The sequence below is a fragment of the Mobula birostris genome, chromosome 25, assembly GCF_030028105.1.
Source record: "Mobula birostris isolate sMobBir1 chromosome 25, sMobBir1.hap1, whole genome shotgun sequence".
Classification (NCBI taxonomy): Eukaryota; Metazoa; Chordata; class Chondrichthyes; order Myliobatiformes; family Myliobatidae; genus Mobula; species Mobula birostris.
This window is the reverse complement of record NC_092394.1, coordinates 7,068,532-7,091,085: the sequence shown is the minus strand read 5'-3', so window position 1 is coordinate 7,091,085 and position 22,554 is coordinate 7,068,532. Positions and strand designations below refer to the sequence as shown.

At 41.5% G+C, this 22,554-nt stretch overlaps 1 protein-coding gene across 1 annotated transcript in view; it reads left to right on the top strand.

Moving 5' to 3' along the window:
- brip1 (BRCA1 interacting helicase 1) overlaps window positions 1-22,554 on the top strand; it is a 295,612-nt gene that overhangs the window by 65,370 nt on the left and 207,688 nt on the right. Inside the window, exons 8-10 of the mRNA XM_072243257.1 lie at window positions 20,453-20,674; window positions 20,778-20,977; window positions 22,371-22,503. Of these exons, the coding sequence (XP_072099358.1) occupies window positions 20,453-20,674; window positions 20,778-20,977; window positions 22,371-22,503 (555 nt within the window). The remainder of the gene's footprint in view (window positions 1-20,452; window positions 20,675-20,777; window positions 20,978-22,370; window positions 22,504-22,554) is intronic.

Genomic DNA, 22,554 nt, shown 5'->3' with positions numbered 1-22,554 from the left:
TGAGTCTGTGGTGAGGACAGCAAATGCAGTTTTGGCATTCATTTCAAGAGGACTAGAATATAAAAGCAAGGATGTAATGTTGAGACTTTATAAAGCACTGGTGAGGCTTCCCTTAGTGTATTGTGAGCGGTTTTGGGCCCCTTATCTTAGAAGGAATCTGCTGAAACTGGAGAGGGTTCAAAGGAGGGTCATGAAAGTGATTCCAATGTTTGAGTGGCTTGTCATATGAAGAGTGCTTGATGGCTTTGGGCTGTATTCACTGGAGCTCAGAAGAATGGGAGGTGACCGTATTGAATGCTGAAAGGCCTGATAGAGTGGATTTGGAGAGGATATTTCCTATGGTGGGATATATCCTCTGCTCTAAGACCAGGGGACACAGCCTCAGAATAGAGGGGCGTCCTTTTAGAGCAGAGATGAGGAACAATTTCGTTAGCCAGAGAGTGGTGTAACTATGGAGTTTGTTGCCACAGACATCTGTGGAGCCAAGTCTGTATGTACATTTAAGGCAGAGGTTGATAGATTCTTGATTCGTCAGGGTGTGAAGGGTATGGAGAGAATGCAAGAGATTGGGGCTGAGAGGAAAAATGGATCAGCCATGATGAAATGGCAGAACAGACTCAATAGGCCAAATGGCCCAATTCTGCTCCTATGTCTTATGGTCTTGTGGTCTGTTGGTGAGTGGATTGTGGTAAGCAGTCGAGCGCGTTACCCGTTAGTGATCTATCTCATATTTTCTTACGACATAGAAGGGTCATTTCACAGGCATTCAGATCAGTACCATTTCCTCTTTTTCCCTACAGCTAACTTGCTCTCTCTCATCCCCATCAACTCTTCCTGACTCTCCTTCTGGCAGGGGCAATTTACAGTAGCTGGTTAGCCTTGTAACACTAAATCCCACATGGAGGTAAAAAATTATATGACATTATTTTGGTTAAAATTGGAGGAGTTCTTTACATAGTCTTGGCCAGTGTATATCCCTTGGTCAGCATCACTTGTGATATTTGTACAGGTTGAGTATCCCTTATCCGAGATGCTTGGAGCCAGACATGTTTCAAATTTATGATTTTTCAGATTTTGGAATATATAATGAGATAGCTTGGGATCACCATCATTAGCATCAATGTCAAGGCCAATTAACATCAAACTAATTGCCAATTAAGCATAACATTAACAGAAAGAATAAAGATGAATAAAGATTAGCTTTATTTGTCACATGTACATTGAAAAATCAAAACAGTGAAATCCATTGTTTGCATCAACAACCAACACAGTCTGAGGATTGTGCTGGGAGCAGCCCACATGTGTCGCCATGCTTCTGGCATAAACTGAATGTACCTCGTTCTGTTATAGATGGTATTAATAATTGCAGGACGTTCGTGCTAGGTATCACTCGGAATTCCAAAGTGTTAGCTCTGGGAATTCTATTAAATAAAGTAAACATACATTGTGTGAATAGATACCTTAATGTTTAACTATAGTGAAAGGAAAAGAGTTGTTGAACAATGGTCCTTAGGAACTGGGTGTGGCAGAAGAATCTTACAGACCACTATGTACAACTGAATTATAGTCAGATACTGTCAAGTGTTGTAATATAAACCCTATGTTACCATTTACCTTTTGAGCATTCTTGTTGCCACTGCCCCAGGTGGCAATTAACATGAAGAATACAGCGCTCAATCACTTAATTGTGTTATAGTTCATGCCAAAATGACAAAAATAGCTGAGCATTTATTTTACGTATTCTTTAGCCTGGAGGAAGATTAGAATTGTAATGGTCAACAATTACACTGTCACCATTGATGAGCCTGTTTAGAAAACTGTATTATCCTCACCTAGGTAAGATGATAAATAGTTAGCTGATAGATTGTGAATGGAGGATATTTAAGAATGCATTTAACTTGTGATCACACTTCTAGAGATCTGATAACTGTTGTCGTCTTGTAATGGATGGATTTTCACATTCTGCCATCAGTCTTCAGCAGGTGTCAGTGTTGGAATGCCTGAGGATCATTTCATTTAGAGAACTAATGTGGATGTACTGAATCAAATACTGTGTTCAAATTTAAGTTACTGTCTTTCACTCATGTGCCATTTTAAAATCAGTATTTATAAAACTGCCCTACATTCTTCTGTAATTATTCTTGCTTTTTAGCAGTGTGGACTTTGAACATTGTTGAATAAAGCAGCACTTTGCTCTGATAAGTTTTAAAAAATGTAGTAATTTCTGTGGGGCCTCCTGAAAATTAAATGTTTTAGAACCTTACAGGAATGGTCATATTTAATCTTTTTAATGCATTTGTGTGTTGGTGAGGAATGCAAACTGCATCTTTTAATGGCCTGAGATTATTTTGTTTGCATATTTTATAGTCTTGGTTAAATTATAATGGCAGCTTAGCATTAAAATTTCTCTTGTTTAACAAAAACACCCTATTGACGGTGACCACATGTTCGACTAAATAATAAGGCAAGTCTGAGGTTACTCAAAGTTCAAAATAAATTTATTATCAAAGTACAGTTGAAGTCAGAATTTACATACACCTTAGCCAAGTACATTTAAACTCAGTTTTTCACAATTCCTGTAATTTAATCCTAGGCATTGATGAGCTTTCTTGGCCATGACATCAACGTGGTTGGACAGATTATTGGTGATGTTCACTCCTAGGAATTTGAAGCTCAATCTCTCAACCTCAACGTGGTTGATATAGACAGGAGCATATGCATCACCTCCCTTTATGAAGTCAATGTCCAGTGCTTTTGTCTCGTTGGCATTGAGGAAAATGTTGTCATGAAAACATGTCACTAAGCTCTCTTATTTACTTCCTGTACTCCAACTTGTTATTTGAGATATGACCCTACTGCAGTGGTGTCATCTGCAAACTTGTAGATGGAGTTAAAGCAGAATCTGGCTTTGCAGTCATAGCTGTACAGGGAATACAGTAGAAAGCTGAGGATGCAACCTTCTGGAGCACCAGTGTTTAGAATAATCATGGCAGAGGTGTTGCTGCCTTTCCTTACTGATTGCGGTCTGTTGATCAGGAATTTAGGATCCAGTTGTAGAGGGAGGTGTTGAGTCCCGGAGCCTGGAGTTTGATGATGAGTTTGCCTGGAATTGTATGTTGAAGGCAGAACTCTAATCATTAAACAATTGTCTGACATGAGTGTCTTTTCTATATTTTTCTGAATATTTCAATTCATTTCTAGGACTTTGAGGTGTCTTCATATAATTTGCGCGATTATTCAAGTCCACAAACAATCTGTTTTTATTATCTATGATTAAATGTAATAGTTAAAAACTGTTCAAAAGCTGTTGACTGCAGCAATTTTTCAGGAGAGCATCAAGGTGGCAAGGCCTCAGAATATGCTAGGTGAAATCTATTTGCAGCTCATGGTCTGCTCAGTGTTTGGGATGGCCGTGATTACAAACTGTTGGACCAAGGGGCAATCAAAATTAAGGGCAATCATAGGGAAAAGGCAGCTGGATACTAAGGGTGATGAGCTGGATTGAGTGTGATCTGGCCATTTGAAACAACTCTTACACTTGTTCACCTTCATCCTTGTTTGATATGGTTCATTTCCACTAGTGTCCTGTTGGTCAAAGTTTTGAAACTTTGGGTAATTCAACTGTTGAAGCAGTGAGATGGCAGGCAAAGCAAAGGCCTCTCTTCTATAGTTCAGTGACATGACTTGCTATTGTCAATACATCATGCTAACATTTTGTCTAGGTGGTTCAGTTCAGCTCCGGAGTTATAAGTATGGGAATTAAAGCATGAATAAATACGTGATATTGCTGCTTCACTTTCTAAGGAAAATATGATTATAAACTGTATTTAAACTGTTGAAACATTATTGTTGCAAGGTCAAAACTGATTTGAAAAACGCGTTGTAAGAGAATAAAATAAATTGGACCCTTTTATTAGGTAGGTAATAACTATATAAAATCTGGTTTTGATATTTTATCTTGCAAGAGTGATTCATAGTTGTTTTTGCATTGCTATTGTTTTTGCTTATGAAGTATACATAAAACCTCAATCCATCTGGCTCGAAGATTGTTTTGATCTGGAATATGTGGTTTAATTATTAGCTTTAAATTGTAGTTCATTAATTTGTTTCTATGCTGATTTAAATTCAAACCTAATTCTTGGGAGTAAAAGATAGTGAAAATAAAATTGAAGAATAAATAAAAAGTAAATGCCACATTATGTTAGATTTTGCAACAGATACTGGCCATGAAAATTGAAATGTTAGAGATTCTGTCATTGTGTGAATCTTTTTAGTCAATACCCCATCTGTGAGATTGGTTGAATATTAGAGGTCCTTATATACTACTTAAAGAAATTCTCAGTGTTTTGACCTCTCAGTTCTCCATCAACACATCAAAACAAATTAACAATTCATCAGTTTCATTTGTTCCATTTGGGATTTCACCATATGCAGATTAATAGTATTCTTGCCTCTATCACAACTGATTCCTTTTCTTCAAAAGTAATTAATTGAGTGTGAGAGGCTTTAGGATGCCCGGGGGCGGGGGGGGTGCGGGTGGAAGTTTCTTTTCGGTGATGCCATATAAATAACAGAACAAATTAAAATGTGAGAACAAATGGAACAACCCAAGACCGAATCAAATTTCACTCTTGTGTTGAAACTGGAAACCTTGTCAAACTTGCAGTTGACCCAACTGTTAAATAGTTGGCAACTTTTAGCTAGACATGGCACCTATGAAGCTGTTTAAATTAAAAAAAAAACAATCTGGGTTAGTATACCACCTTAACAACAAAATAAATTACTTTTGAAATGTAGTCAGTTGTTATGTAGCTAAACCCAGCAGGCAGTGCATGTGCAGTAACAACACAAACATCAAGGAAAATGAATTAAAATATTCGTTCTTGTACTTTAACTGAGAATAAAATGATGGCTGAGGAAGGGAACAAATACCATTCTCTTTTTAACAAATGGGTGCAAAAGCTTATTATTCAGACCTAAACCTTGCTAACCCATTCATATGGGTCTTGACTGTTGTGTACGTACATCTACTGATGCTTCTGGACACATCTTCAGTGATGTTCCTGGAATCATTGGGTGTTTCAAGTCTTTCAACATCATATAGCCTCCTCCAGGTGACCCAGCCGGGGCTGATCAGACCCCAGCTTGTGTCCAGATGGCTAGCTACTTATGACTCCATGGCTCCCCTCTTTTGAGCCACAGCCATCTTGAGGCCCTCTCTGCCGCATCGGTGGTACTGCGGGTGGCTCTCCTCTTTCTCTCTCCCTCGATGCCCAAAATGCTGAAGGCTCTAACTAAAGAACAGGCTACAAATCCCCTATAACCAACCTCCACTGGGAGACACCTCGCTCTCCATCCAGCCTGCTGACAGTTGCTGACCAGTCCTGCGTACTTGGAGAGCTTCCTTTCAAAGGCCTCTTCCAAGCTATCTTCCCATGGGACTGTCAGCTCCAGCAGCACCACTTGCTTAGTCGACTCAGACACTAGGACAATGTCTGGTGGCAGGGTGGTGGCTGCGATATGGTTGGGGAACTTCAGCTGCCCTTCAAGGTCCACCAACAGCTGCCAGTCCCTTGCAGAGGTCAGAATGCCTGCAGATGTTCTTTTGGCAGGTATTGGCTGCTCCCCAGCTCTGACAAAGGCAATGGTCTGCTTGGAGGGTCGGGACTGCTTCGCCCACTCAACTCCTGCGCTGACGGCTTCAGCGATGGTCTTCAGGACCTGATCATGCCTCCACCCGTACCGTCCCTCACCAAGTGCCCTTGCACAGCCGCTGAGGATGTGCTCCAGGGTTCCTCGCTTGGAGCACAGTGGGCACGCAGATGACTCTGCCTTGCCCCATGTGTGCAGGTTTGATGGGCTTTGAAGCACATCGTACACTGCCTGGGTGAGAAATTGGATGCGGTGTGGTTCGGCTTTCCAAAGATCAGCCCAGGTCACTTTCCTCTCAACCGCATTCTCCCATCTTGTCCAAGCTCCCTATTGCTTCATTCCCACCGCCTTGCAGGCTCCCATCTCCTCCACCACTGCTCTTACCTCCTCCTGAACTAGACAACGCCTTTCCTTCCGTCTGGTGTCCATTTGGGGAGTTGGAAAGGATCCTAGCCCAGCTCGGCCTCGTGTGACCACTCCCACCAGCCTCCTGTGACGCAGCCTCGCCTCTGCCTCCTGAACAGCTTCCTCTGCCCTCCACTTCCTGCCAGTACTTACTTGGATCCCTGCTGTAGCCACCTTCGGGTCACTTGAGTCCCTATACTGTAGCACTTCTCTGGCTCTTGTTACCTTGAATTCTTCTTCCAAGGATTTGAAGGGCAGTTGCAGTTTGTTGTGGTGTCCATAGAGTACGATGCTGCTCAGGCTCTTTGGCAGCCCCAGCCATCTCCTGAGGTGGTTGCTAACCCTCCTCTCTAAGGTTTCGACTGTCAAGATCGGAACTGCATAGACGAGGAGGGGCCACAGGATTCTGGGAAGAATGCCATGCTGATACACCCAGGCTTTAAACTTCCCAGGTAGGCCAGACTTGTCCACAGATTTCAGCCAGCCATCCAATTCGGTGCAGGTTGCCTGAATGGATGTTGTGTCCCTTAAAGAACTGTCAAAAACCTTGCCTAAGCTCTTGACTGGCTTTTCTGTGATGGTTGGGATGGCTGTGCCTGCGATGCTGAACCGGAACTTGTTCTCCACCTTCCTTTTCCTCAGCAACATCGATCTTGATTTGGCAGGTTTGAAATGCATCTGGGCCCACTCCACCTAATTGGTGGTCTGAAATCTTTGTCTGATCCAGCATGCATTTTTTGGGGAAAAAAGCTAGTTCTACATTTCCCCTGCACTTTGTCCTGAATTTCCAAGGTTCAGTTTTAAATTTCCATCATTCTAGATTCCCAGCATAACTGATTAGTGTTCAATTTTTAGCTGTTTACAACTTTGTAATCTTATTCTTATAAATATGTGTTGTGTGTCGCTTTTGAGTTTAGTATGCCCTGCTTAAGCAGGGCGCTACAGCTCAATACTTAACACTATCATCTTCTCAAAGCTTGTCATCAAGCTTGAAGTCCTGAGCCTCTGTACCTCTTTCTATGGATTGATCCTCAACTTTATCACTGGGAGACCACAGCTGGTATAGATCTCCTCACTGCCCATCAATACAATCTCATCTCAGGACTGTGTGCTTAACCCCTGCTCTCTCTCTACCTATGACCATGCAGTGAAGCATAGCTCCAATGCCCTCTACAAATTTCTGCATGACACCACCATTATTGGCAAAATCATGGATGATGGTGAAAAGATGTACAGGAGTGTGTTAAAACAGCTGGTTGAGTGGTATAAACTTGTGATTAATGTCAGTGAAACTACGGAACTGATTGTGGCCTTTAGAAAGGGGAAGTCATGAAAATGAGCACCAGTACTCATTGAAGGGTCTGAAGTAAAAGGGTGAGACGCTTCAAGTTCCTGAGTGTCGGTGTCTTGGAGGATCTACCTTGGATGGAGCCATGAAGATGGTATATCAATATCTTTACTCTCTTAGAAGTTTAAAGAGATTCTACAGGTCATCAACACTGACAAGCTTCTACAGATGTACAGTGGAAAGCATTCTGACTGGTTTCATCACAGTCTGGTGTGGAAGCTCCAATACACAGGAATGCAAGAGGCTATAGAGAGTGATGGACTAGGCCTGTCCCATCATGGGTACAGCTCTCTCCACCAGTGAGGACACCTAAAGAGCAATGTATTGGGAAGGTGACATCCATAATTAAGGATCTCACCCCCAGGGTCGTGCCCTCTTTTGATGTTGTTATCAGACAGGATGTACAGGAGCTTGAAGATCCACATTTCAAAGTTCAACAACTGCTTCTTCCCTACTGCTATCAGGTTCTTGAACTAACTTGAAAAATCCTAATGCCATCTTAGGATGTATATACCTCAACTTGCCGTAATGTTATGTTTATTTTGTTGTCTATTTATGTTTGTCATGTTTTAAAGTAATATGCTGCTGCTACAAAATTCTACTTTTCTATTGCATTTATACCCTGCGTATGTATGCCCATGAACTTGACTTGTTTACCTTCAGTGCTACATACAGAGCCCTTTGCTCAGAATAGGCACCATTGAGGCACTACCCTCACCAGTAGTGGAGGAGCAAATGGTCTCAACCTGACGAGTCTACTATACATTTCCCTCCTTAGATGCTACCTGACCCACTGAGTACCTTTGAGTTCCTTTTTTCATGTGTGTGTGTGTGTGTGTGTGTGTGTGTGTGTGTGTGTGTGTGTATCTGTCTGTCTGTCTCTGTCTCACCAATAGTTCCTAATTGCTAGAAGTGAAAATTGAGTTGAGTTCATTCCATCTACCTCACTTGATCAATTAATATCACCTCCCTGTACAAAAAGGCACAGCAGCGCCTGCACTTCCTAAGATTAAGGCAAGCAAGGCTCTCTACACCCCTACCTTAACTGCATTTTACAAGGGCACCATTGAGACCGCCCTGCCAAGTTGCATCTTCATGTGGTACGGGAACAGTCGACCATCAGACCAGAAGTCCCTTCAAAGGACTGTGAGAACAGCTGAGAGGATCATAGGGGTCTCCCTGCCATCCATCAGGTACATTTATCAGGAGCACTGCATATGCAAGGCCCTTAGTATTATTAAGGATCCTACCCATCCATCCATCCATTATCCTCTTTGACTTTCTACCATCAGGCAGGAGACTACGATGCATAAAAACACCATTGGTCAGGATGAGGAACACTTTCTTCCCCAGGGTGTTCGGCTTCTGAACTCCTGGCCGCATGGTATTCAAACTGTCACTGGTTAACTTGTTCCATTCTTTACAGTATTTGATATTAATGCACTTCAGTTTTTTAATTATGTGTGATTCTTCTGTAGATGATATCCTTACCTTGATAAATTATCGTGTGTTATGTGTACTACTGTGCTTTACACCCTGGTTTGAAGAAACTTTGTCTCATTTCTATATACATTATATGGTTATATATGTTATAGCTAGGGGTGGTGATAGAGATAAACTCCCACAACCCATTAAATGCTCCCAATCTCATGTACCGCAAATAGCCTCTGACAGCCAAGTCCAGCTCCTGTCCTTCATGTGTGGCTTGGCTACTAAGCCTGGTGGAACTGTTTCTACTGACAGGAGAAGGGGCAAAGGCAGGTTACTGGCACATTAAAACCAGTTGCTTTGGGCAGATGGGGCTCGTCAGCTGTGGTTGCTAGCTCATCCAGGAGAAGGAAACTCTGATCTCAAATCTGCTGCCTTGCGGCTATACCCACTCATGGGGAAGACTTAGAGAGTAAAACTCAAGGGAAAAATCTGGAGTTGGGGTCCTATACTATGTTCAGTGTTGACTGGCAACTCCTGTGACGCTGCTGGTACCAAACTGTATAGGTCTCTGCCATTTTTGGTTCATCAGATGCGTGGAGAGGGGCAGCTTGCTCTCCATATTGTACTGCCCAGACTTGCCTACCTAGGCAGCTAGGATGCAATATCTATGGTCAACTCTTACTGATGGAAACTATCACATCACACATTATATACATGTATGTATGTAGTTAAATGACAATAAACTTCACTTGACTTGACTATATTTAACTGCTGTGACACAAGATTGCTTTTAATTACTAAATAACATTAACTCTGTTTCTTATTCTCTTTTCAATGATTGCTGAATTATTTCATAAAACCATTCACTGTCTTTGTAGTAAAGTTTTATTAAACTTGAAATATATAGCCTCGTTCAAAATCAAATTATATCTACTTTTGTTTCCTTTTCATTTTTTGTGCATCTGCAAATAAATTCTCATGATTGTTTTCTGGTTTAATATTTGTCTTCCATTGGTCTGGGATATTGGTGGTCTGTTTATCAAGTTTATGTGAATGTTCATCTGATATTAGCCCCAGGAGGTATATGAAAAGTATGCAGTGGAGCTTTCTATCTATTTTCCATTCCCTACATCTTGGAATGCATCTAAATTCTGCTTAAAGTTAAAATACAATTGACATAGACATATAAATATTAGTTTAATGGCAAAGTACATTTAGTCCATTTTAAAAATGAGCCACTTTGAAATTTGTAGTTTGCTGTGGGTTTTTACAGATTGATCCCTGTGAGTTGTATTTGAACAGAGAGCATTCTTTTGAAAGTGCATTCTTTGGATATCCTTAGAAATCCTTTAGCCTTGCCTTTCTCATGAGCTGAACCTTGCCATTGTTGAGAATGGAGGCACACAGGCAACATTCTGTTAGCTGTCTAATTGTCTTCAGTATTCATAAATTGGATTGCCAGGATTGGAGAGATTGTTGGCTGTAGGATCACTATCTTTATTGTGTTTCCTCTGAAGAGGAGACATTCTGCATGGGTGAAATATTCTTCCTGAACCATATCAGAGTGACAGAGTTCTTGATCAGATTTCATGCATTTCCCACAACTCTGCTCTCACCATTTCTTCTCTTATACAGTGTGAGGACAAAATTCCCCTGGCTTTTACTGTCCACTTCATCAGCCTTAACAATGTAATTTCTGTAAGTTCCGACAAAATTCCACTACCACATTCCCCATCTCTTCCCTTTAAGCATTTCTAAGGTATTGCTTCTGGTCCACTTTTCCATCCCCATCTATCATTCTGTTTTTGGTAACCAGAGGAAATGTAACACCTGTCTTTTCGCATCTTCCTTTTCTACCATCCAGTGACCTAAACAGTCTGTTCAGGAGAAGCAGTAATTCACTTTTCCTTTTTCCAATGCACGTAACTGCATTCAGTGCTCACAGTGTGGCCTCCTCTGCTCTGTACAAACCAAACAAAGACAGGGCAATCTGAGCACCTGCATCCAGTCCACATGAATGATCCTGAGCTTCCAGTTGCCGATCACTTTAATTTGCTTTTCCTTTCCTACTCTGCACTATTAAATGAAAGCTACGAAGCTTGAATCAGAATTGGATTTATTATCACTGACATTTAACATGAAACTTATTGTTTTGTGGCAGCAGTACGATGCAAAAACATAAAGATTACTATAAATGACAAAAATAATTCAATTGTTGAGTATGAGAGTAACACCTCATCTTCTATTAGGTACATTGTAGCCTAAATGTTGAATTCTCCAGCTTTTTGGTAAATCACTCTAAATCATAGAGATTAATGAATGTGAGTAGTATGCTGGCCTGATTCCATAATGACTAGTTCTAGTTTTCTCTCTCTGCATTGGGATTTCCAAATTAGCCATGCCATCAAATATTATGTAAACTTTACATAACCAACTAAGCTGGCCGAGTCTTCATTATATTTGAATGTAGGCTTAGTTTGTTGTTAGTTAGGCCATCTTTTGCTTATGGTAGTTTAGTAAAATTTGAGTAACTGGCTAGTTCATTTCAGAGGAAGCTAAGGATGATGAGATGGCATACAGGGAGGAGGTAGAGCGGCTGGTAGAATAATGAAAAAACAACAACTTGAATCTCAATGTGGGAAGACTAAAGAGGTGATTTTTGAATTTAGGAAAGTGCAAGCTACCATTCCTCACTGCACTTAAGCAGCTCCTTCATGGACAGAGATTCTGGGAGTGCAGATAATGGGTCTCTCAACACCACCTCTTTAATCAAGAAAGCACAGCAGTGTCTCCAGTTCCTGAGGGAATTGAGGTGAGCTAGGCTTCCCTCCCATTCTAACCAGTTTTTACAGGAGCATCATTGAGAGTGCACCAACCAGCTGCATCACTATCTGATAAGGGAATTTCAAAACCCTGACTACAAGACCCTACAGGACTTGCTGAAAGGATCATTGGGTTCTGTCTTCCATCCAGCCAAGATACTTAACAGGAGTGCTGCCCCCCCTACCCCCAACCATCAGGCAGGAGGCACTATAGCATTAGGAGAAGGACTGTTGGGATTGGAAACAGTTTCTTCCCACGGGCCATGAGACTACTGAACTCCCTGCCTCCACCTAGGTCTCACCATGTATAAAGCGCCAGTAGCGGTATACTGTTTACTTTTTAATTTGTGATGTAAATGCACCTTATTAGTTGTTACTTTATTTGTGGTAAAATTACTTTATGTTGTGTGTGAGGTATACATATTGTGTTGTGCACCTTGGTCTGGAGGAACCTTGTTCTGTTTGACAGTATATATGTACACAGTATAGTTGAAATGACAATAAACTTGAACCTCAATTTGTATAAGCCACGTAACTGCAGGTCCAATGATATACACATCAGAGAGCAGAGACAACAACAGCTTTTCTTCCCTAATAGATATTAATGAACTAGATGAATATTTACAATCATCCAGCAGTTTCAGGGTCACTTGTAAATGATAAAAGTTTTTTATTCTAGATTATTTAATTAATTGAACTGAAACTCTACAGATGTCCTGATAGGATTTGACAACATCATTCATCCAGATGTTTGGATTTCCAGAATTCCAGAATGTTTATATAATTGTAAAATTTTGTGGGTACTTAGTTACTGATTTGCCTGAACTAATCAGCTGATCTACAATTCAATTAATTTTCAGCTTTCATGCTAGCTCCAGTAACCGAAAAGTAACGCTAGGAAACAATTGACCTGACTTGTGTTTTTATCTTTGATGTTTCCTGCTATCTGATGTCATTCTCGCTTTCAGTTTACCTTACATTTACTTTGTGCCATCTGCTTTCTGCACATTCTTCAAAGTTCAAAGTATATTTTATGATCAAAGTACATAAATGTTACCATATACAACCATGAAATTCATTTTCCTGTGGACATACTTTGCAATTCTATAGAATAGTAAACTATAACAGGATCAATGAAAGATCAACTAGGTTGCAGAAGGCAACATACTGTGAAAATGCAAGTATAAATAAATAACATTAAACGATGAGAATGAGATAAAGAGACCTTAGAGTAAGATCATTGGTTGCAGGAACATCTCAATCATGGGGCAAGTAAATGTAGTTATCCCCTTTTGTTCAAGAGCCTGATGGTTTAGGGGTGGTAACTGTTCTTGAACATGATGATATGAGTCCTGAGGCTCATGTACCTTTACCTCTAACTCTTATCTGATTCAGTTTTGGTTAGATTGTTCACTAGAAGCCTTTTTCATACTGTTTTAAAAACATAGAAACATAGAAAACCTATAGCGTAATACAGGCCCTTTGGCCCACAATGCTGTACTGAACATGTACTTACTTTAGAAATTACCTAGGGTTACCCATAGCCCTCTATTTTTCTAAGGTCCATGTACCTATCCAGGTGTGTCTTAAAATACCCTATTGTGTCTGCCTCCACCACTGTCACTGGCAGCCCATTCCACGCCCTCCAAAAGGTATAGGAGCAGAAGTTGGCCATTCGGCCCATCAAGTCTGCTCTGCCATTTAATCATGGGCTGATCCAATTCTTCCAGTCATTCCCACTCATTCCCACTCCCCTGCTTTTACCCCATACCTTTTGATGCCTTGGCGAATCAAGTACCTGTCTATCTCTGCCTTAAATATACCCAATGACTTGGCTTGCACAGTCGCTTGTGGCAACAAATTCCACAGACTTACCACCCTCTGACTAAAGTAATTTCTTCGCATATCAGTTCTAAAAGGACGTCCTTCAATCCTGAAGTCATGCCCTCTTGTCCTAGAATCCCCTACCATGGGATATAACTTTGCCATATCTAATCTGTTCAGGCCTATTAACATTTGGAATGTTTCTTTTTTTTTCACGCGTGTGCACGCGTCTGTGCATGTGCGATGTTGGTGGGACAATGTCTTTTTCATGCCTTTACAAGGCACGGAGCGAGAGAGAGAGAGACTGTGTGGCGTGCCACTCCTCGCACAGACATTTCGCAGTATTTTTCCTTTTATTTTACGAGGTCGAGTTGCGATCTTGACACTCAACCCGGCACGGATGGAAAGTGTACTCGGGAGCAGACCCGACCTGGTCCGAACCCTGGAACATCTGTTCCAGAGTCCGGCGCTGATGTCATTGCGCCACCAGCCGGCCCTACATTTGGAATGTTTCTATGAGATTCCCCCCTCATTCTCCTGAACTCCAGGGAATACAGTCCAAGAGCTGCCAGATGTTCCTCATATGGTAACCCTTTCATTCCTGGAATCATTCTCGTGAATCTTCTCTGAACCCTCTCCAATATCAGTATATCCTTTCTAAAATAAGGAGCCCAAAACTGCACACAATATTCCAAGTGCGGTCTCACAAGTGCCTTATAGCAGGGGTCCCCAACCTTTTTTGCACTGCGGACTGGTTTAATATTGACAATATTCTTGCGGACCGGCCGACCGGTGGGGGGTGGGGGTGGGGGGTGTAGGGTTGCCAACGGACAGGAGTTGCAGTCAAATACGTTGTGTTTGCCCCGAGAAAGACTACAATGACCATGAAGCCTTGTGTGGGCATCATTGCGCATGCGTGATCTGCCTATTTCTTCCCCCCCCCCCCCCCCCCACACACACACAAATCATTTTTGGCGATTCTGTTCGATTGGGGGGTTGGGGGTGGTTGTTAATCATGACCGGAATATAGGTGATAAGTGGCTAATACACTCAGTTTCATTTCTAAAAGGGTTTATCTAACGAATTTAATATTAAACACACAGCGCATATTTTCCTCGCATGAATATAGTGATGAGTCAATTATCAGGGGAGCTTGAAGTTAGTGTTGAACGAACTTCCAGTAGAAGTGGTAGAAGCAGGTTAGATATTATCATTTAAAGAAAAATTGGATAGCTATGTGGACAGGAAAGGAATGGAGGGTTACGGGCTGAGTGCAGGTCGGCGGGACTAGGTGAGAGTAGCGTTCGGCAAGGACCAGAAGGGCTGAGATCGCCTATTTCCATGCTGTAATTGTTATATGGTTATATAAGTCACTTATAAGTCAATAGCATCATAACATTTTAAGATATTAAACACACAGCACATATTTTCCCCGTATGAACATATATAATCATTGCAACACACCAATATCGCTGAATCAGTGGGAGCCCTGGGCTTGTTTTCCTGCAACAAGTCGGTCCTATCGAGGGGTGACGGGAGACAGCGATACTTGAAGGGGGTTCCTTATGTCCAGTCTATTCCACGATTTAGTTTTCATTGCATTCATTGCAGAGATACATTGGAAATGGAAGCAATGTTTTCACTGCTTTCGTGGCTATCTTAGGATATTCAGCCTTGACTTTGATCCAGAATGCTGGCAGAGATCTTATGTCAAACATACTTTTCAGCCCGTCGCCATTTGCAAGCTCGAGGAATTGATCTCCTTCTCGCGCTGCCATGGATAACACGTGCGTAGTGACCTCGCGCGCTTTCAAGCTCAACAGTGACCGTGACAGGGAATGAGGAAAGGTGCAGCTGACTCATATCGCCAAATCATATCGTTTCCTCGCGGCCCGGTAGCACGTGCTCTGCGGCCCGGTACCGGTCCGTGGCCCGGTGGTTGGGGACTGCTGCCTTATAGAGCCTCAACATCACATTCCTATTCTTGTATTCTATACCTCTAGAAATGAATGCCAACATTGCATTCGCCTTCTTCACCACCAGTTCAATCTGGAGGTTATCCTTAAGAGTATCTTGCATAAGGACTCCCAAGTCCCTTTGCATCTTTGCATTTTGAATTCTCTCCCCATCTTAATAATAGCTTGCCCGTTTATTTCTTCCACCAAAGTGCATGACCATACACTTTCCAACATTGTTTTTCATTTGCCACTTCTTTGCCTGTTCTCCTAAACTATCTAAGTCTCTCTGCAGTCTCTCTGTTTCCTTAACACTACCCGCTCCTCCACTTATCTTTGTATCATCGGTAAATTTAGTGACAAATCCATTAATACCGTAGTCCAAATCATTGACATACATTGTAAAAAGCAACTGTCCCAGCACTGACCCCTGTGAAACTCCACTGGTAACTGGCAGCCAGCCAGAATAGGATTCCTTTATTCTCACTCTGTTTTCTGCTCACCAGCCAATGCTGCACTCACGCTAGTAACTTCCCTGTAATTCCATGGGCTCTTACCTTGCTAAGCAGCTTCATGTGTGGCACTTTGTCAAAGGCCTTCTGAAAATCCAAGTGCACCACGTCTACTGCATCTCCTTTGTATACCCTGCTTGTAATTTCCTCAAAGAATTGCAGTAGGTTTGTCAGGCAGGATTTTCCTTTCAGGAAACCATGCTGGCTTTGGCCTGTCTTGTCATGTACCTCCAGGTACTCTGTAATCTCATCTCTAAGAATTGATTCGAACAACTCCCAATCACTGGTCAGTCTAGGTAGATAGATAGATATACTTTATTGATCCTGAGGGAAATTGGGTTTCGTTACAGCCGCACCAACCAAGAGTAGAGCATAAATATAGTAATACAAAAACCACAAACAATCAAACAACAAAATGCAAACTATGCCAGATGGAAAATTATTCCAAGACTAGCCTATTGGCTCAGGGTGTCTGACCCTCCACAAGAGGAGCTGCAAGTTCGATAGCCACAGGCAGGAACGACCTCCCGTGCCGCCCACTGTTGTATCTCGGTGGAATATAGCCGAAGTCCAACAGCAAAAAGTTCAATATCCGGTCTACAAACACGTTCCTCGATCGTAATATGACCCGGATTGCACCATCTGTTGTTAACCAGAACAGTAAGCACCCAACTCCTTTACGCTTACCGCTCTCAGTACACTTCCGGTCAGCCCGGACGGCTGGAAGCCGTCCATGGAGAAGTTTTGATTGGGTATGTCCTCGTGCAGCCCCGTTCCAGTGAAACACATAACTCTGCACTCCCAAAATGTTCTCTGATGCCTGGCTAGCGCCGTGAACTCATCCATTTTATTACCCCCCAAACTCCTCTTCTCCATAAGTCTCTGTTGCCTCGACCCGGTCCTCTTTCCTCGACTTTGTGATCCCCCTCTGCATCCTGTGTGTGTTTTCCTCCAGATTTCAGCGGGGGTGTCCGCCGCTCTGCTTGCTAAACCGGCCGGCATAAGCTCGGTCAGCTGGTCCCTGAAATACACCATGCTTCTGTCCCGCTAATGAGACATGTCGGAATGTAACTATTTCCAGTGCTAAAAACCCAAATAAAACTCTCTCTACCAGCATGTTAGAGAGGGTGCAGCTTTGACGTGTTACCGTGGGAAAAAAAATACAAAACATAACGTAAGTTTAAAAAGTCTAACAGGTCTATATTTCCTTCCTGCTGCCTCCCACCCTTCTTAAATAGCGGAGTAAATACCGAGGGTGCATTCCATCAGGTCCAGGAGATTTATCCACCCTCAGACCATTCAGCTTCCTGAGCACCTTCTTAGTCATAATTTTCACTGCACAAACTTCACTTCCCTGACACTCTTGAATATCTGGTATACTGCAGACATCTTCCACTGTGAAAACTGATGCAAAATACGTATTCATCTCCTCTGCCTTCTCTGCATCTCTTATTACAATATCTCCAGCACCATTTTGTATTGGTCCTATATCTACCCTTGACTCTCTTTTACCCTTTATATACTTAAAAAAAAACCTTTTAGTATCTTCTTTGATATCAGTCGCCAACTTCCTCTCATAATTCATCTTCTCCTTCCGAATGACCTTCTTAGTTGCAAGTTTTTACAAGCCCCTCCAATCCTCTATCTTCTTACTAGCTCTGGGTTTCTTGTATGCCCTCTCTTTTGTTTTTACTTTGGCTCTGAATTCACTTGTCAGCCACCGTAGTGTCCTTCTTCCCTTTGAAAATTTCTTCTTATTTGGAATATATTTGTCTTGCACTTCCCTCATTTTTCGCAGGAACTTCAACCATTGCTGCTCTGCTGTCTTTCCTGCAAATGTCCCTTTCCAGTCAACTTCGGCCAATTCCCCTCTCATGCCATTGTAATTTCCTTTATTCCACTGAATTACCGACACTTGGATTTTATTTTTTCCTCTCAAATTTCAATGTGAACTTGATCATATTGTGATCACTGTTCCCTAAGGGTTCTTTAAGCTCTCTTATCACCTCCAGATCATTGCCCAACTTAACAACAAGCTGTTTTAAAAAGCACATTCTACAAATTCTGTCTCTTGAGATCCAGTACTGACCTGGCTTTCCCAATCCACTTTCATGTTAAAATCCCCAACGATTATCATGACATTGCCCCTCTGACACGCCTTTTCTATCTCCTGCTGTAATTTGTAATCCACATCCGGCTGCTGCTTGGAGGCCTGTATACAACTGCCATTAGGGTCCTTTTACCCTTGCTATTTCTTAACTCAACCCATAGAGACTCTACACCTTCAAATCCTATGTCATCTCTTTTCAATGATTTACTATTAAATCTTTTACATAGAGCCACACCACCCTCTCTGCCTACTAACCTATCTTTCCAATATACTGTATATCCTTGGATGTCAAGCTCCCAATGGCAGCCATCCACTAGCCAAGTTTCAGAGATGGCCACAACGTCATATTTGCCAACTGTAGCTGAATTTCAAGATGAATTTCACGCACCACTGCGTTTTTTTTTAAAAAAAACTTACCCCTGACATCTCCTCTGTACCTACTTCCATGCACCTTAAAACTGTGCCCTCTCGTGTTAGCCATTTCAGCCCTGGGAAAATGCCTCTGAATATCCATATGATCATCTTATACATCTCTATCAGGTTACCTCTCATCCTCTGCTGCTCCAAGAAGAAAAGGCCAAGTTCACTCAACCTATTCTCATAAGGCATGCTCCCCAATCCAGGCAATATCCTTGTAAATCTCCTCTGCGCCCTTTTCTATAGCTTCCACATCCTTGCTGTAGTGAGGTGACCAGAACTGAGCAGAGTAATCCAAGTGGGGTCTGATCAGGGTCCTATATAGCTGTAATATTACCTCTCGGCTCTTAAACTCAATCCCTTGGTTGATGAAGGCTAATACATTGTATGCCTTCTTAACCAAACAGTCAACCTGTGCAGCAGTTTTGAGTGCCCTTTGGACTCGGACCCCAAGATCCCTCTGATCCTACTCACTGCCAAGAGTCTTACCATTATTATATTCTGCCATCATATTTGACCTACCAAAATGAACCATCTCACACTTATCTGGGTTGAACTCCATCTGCCACTTCTCAGCCCAGTTTTGCAACCTACTGATGTCCTGCTGTAACCTCTGACAGCCCTCCACATTATCCAAAACACACCCAACCTTCGAGATTGTATGATTTTGTTAGTTGCTAATAAAGGATCAAATACATTTGTTTGACTATTACTTGATTGATCAGAGGGCATGTCATACAGGATAAGTACCTGTGCAAGGTCTCCAGCAGCATTGGTTTGTTTGAGTTTCTGCTACAGGCGTTTTACGGTAGCCAAACAACCTACCAGCCCCAACACCTTTGGAAGGTAGTGTAAAACCAGAACACCCAGGGGGAAACTATAGTCACCAGGGGAGTGAGAAAACTTCACCCAGGCAGCACTGGAAGTTGAAACTGGAATGAGGTCACTGGGAGCTGTGAAGCAGTAGTGTAACCACACCATTCAATACTGCAAATAAAAATTTGGACTGGCCTTTTTTTCTGCTTCATAGTTTTGTGTGTTATTTTGAGTAAACTGTTATGCTACAATTGGGGCATAAATTTTAAGCAGATACTTTCTGCTGGATCAATCATTTAAGTACTATATATCATAGAACGTAGAACACTACCACACAGTATAGACCCTTTGGCCCATAATTTTGTGCCGACCTTTTAACCTACTCTTAAGATCAATCTTTAATTAATTAAGATACCCTTTCCTCCTACGAAGCTCTTCATTTTTCTATCATCCATGTCCTATTTATGGATTTCTTAAATGCACCAAATGTATCTGTCTCTATCTCACACTTAACCATTCTCTCTCAAAAAAACACTTGTCTTTGATATCCCTCCTATACTTTCCTCCAATCACCTTAAGATTTACCCCCTGGTAGTAGACATTTCTGCCCTGGGAAAAAGTCTCTTGTTTTCCATTCAAATCTGCTGATCTTTATCACTGTTTTAAAAGGTAAGTGGAAAAGTGAATGGGTTCATATTCTATCAATTAAGTTAGTTGCCCTTTGTTGACGCAGTGCAATCTGTGCAAATTCTTCAAACTTCTTGACTTCACAAAAGCACCATGAGTAAATCCTGAAAATAAAACATTTTTCTAAATGCACTTTGTTAGTTGATATTTTTATAGGACTTCAGTGCCTACACCTTTATCCACATGAGAATCAGTAGCTAATTATTCACTTCAATATTTCCATAAAATATACTTCCCTTGTGACATAAAGTATCAATTCTTCATCAGTACGTGATGAAAGGTCTCGGTCCAAAACATGGACTATCCATTTCCCTTTATTGATGCTACCTGATTTGCTGAGTTCCTCCAATATTTTGTGTTCTGCTCCAGATTACCAACGTCTGTAGTCTTTCTTGTGTCTCAAATCTTAAATGCTGCAGATTATCATGACTCTTTCATCACTACAGGTAACATCGTTTGTTTTCTGATTGTAGGGAAAATCATGCCGTTACTATCATGGTGTCCATAAAATGAAGGAACAAAGTTCTTTACAGGGGGTTCATGGTTTGCGAGTTGCTTGGGACATTGAAGAGTTGATGAGCCTGGGAAAGAAGCTTCGCTCATGTACTTACTTTGCAGCACGTGAATTGATGCAAGAGGCAGATATTGTATTTTGCCCATATAATTATCTTCTGGACCCACAAATAAGGGAGAGTGTAAGTACTTTTGAAAGAAAAGGTCTCAATATTAGTTTATGTGTTGCTGGGAATGTGCATAGTGATTGCTGTAACTCCTTTATATTTTTTTGTCTTGTAATAGATGAAGATTAACTTGAAAGGCCAAATTCTTATCTTTGATGAAGCACATAACATTGAAGACTGTGCAAGGGAATCTTCTAGTTTTACTGTCACAGAAAATCAGCTGTTATTTGCTCGCGAAGAATTGGATGCCATGGTCAACCAAAACATCAGGAGAAGTGATCACGAGGCACTGCGGGCTGTCTGTTATAGTTTTACAAAGTATGCAATATTTGGTTTGGAATCAATTTGGTTTGGAAACTTTTTCTATTTTAATGCTTTAAAAGCCTGTAGTAGGAAAGTTTCAACATTGATCCTACATTATAACGAATTGTAGAACACATTTTAGATACTTGGAGCATCAGAACAAAAACGTATGTAAATTGTCCTGAAGGAAGTTCTCAGCCGACATGTCAACTGTTTATTCATTTTCATAGATACTGCCTGACCTGCTGAGTTCCTCCAGCATTTTGTGTGCCTTGCTTTGGACTTCCAGCGTCTGCAAAATTTTTTGTGTTTACATGAATAAATTGACTTCCGTAACTCCACAGTGCACATATTATTTAAAAGGGCATTTTTGTGAGTGTAGACAAGGCTGTAATCTCATCTTGAGGATCAAGTTATTGTGAATTGATCACTATTCACTGCCTTGGTTAATGAATAATATGGTCCATTCACAAAAAATGCTGGTGAACACAGCAGGCCAGGCAGCATCTTGGCCCGAAACGTTGACTGTACCTCTTCCTATAGATGCTACCTGGCCTGCTGCGTTCACCAGCATTTTTTGTGTGTTGCTTGAATTTCCAGCATCTGCAGATTTCCTCGTGTTTGCATATGGTCCATTGGTGAGATTACCTCCCTGCTTCCTATTTACATTGATTCAACTTCGGTACTTATTTTGCTAATTTGTCAATGGATTATGGGGTATGACCTATTAGGGGAAAGCTGCAGCTGCCAGGTCTCTGATACTGAGCCTCTTGCTCAGATAGGAAAGGGGTAGAAGAAGAGAGTGGTAGTGATAGGAGATTCATTAGGTGAACTGATTCTGTAGATGAGAACAAGGTGGATGGTAGGTTGCTCCCCAGGACCCAGGGTAAGGGACATCTCGCATTGAGTGCACAGCATTTTTAAGAGGAGGTTGAGCAGCTGGAAGTCATGGTACATTTTGGTACCAGTGACATAGCTAGAGAAAGGAAATGCATGGCACAAGCAGCAGTGCAGAGATTCTACCCTTGAGGTCCTGAAGAGTGAATATAGGGAGTTAGGAAGGAAGCTAAAAAGCAGAACTTCATCTCTTTCTTCCTCTGTTCCATTATTGAAGTTTTGTTGCCCAGTTATTTTATTCCTTGGGGAGAAATGCAGTTTTTCTCACTATTGCCATATTTAATGTTCTTTTTGGTGTAGTATTGGCATATGAGTTTGGCATGGCCCTGGTGCCATTAAGTTAACATTTCATTGTATGTTTTATGGAGTTTAAGTTTATTCTATGTTGAGAAAATATCACACAATCTTCAACATGCTCATTGTGGAGCAAATGCCAATTAATAAATGAGAAATGCTTTTGCAGAGTTGTAATTTAACTATTAATGGCTGCTTGTGCAATTTTATTTTGCAGCTGGCTAAAGGAGAGTTCTGGCCATCTGGTGGAGCGGGAATTTGAAACATCTTGCAAAGTCTGGAATGGGAAAGAAATGATAAATATTTTTCACAACTGGGGATTAACTAGTGCTACATTTAATATGCTGCAGGTAATTTGATTGTTAATAAGATTAAGAAGAGTTCGGTAAAACATGAAGCTC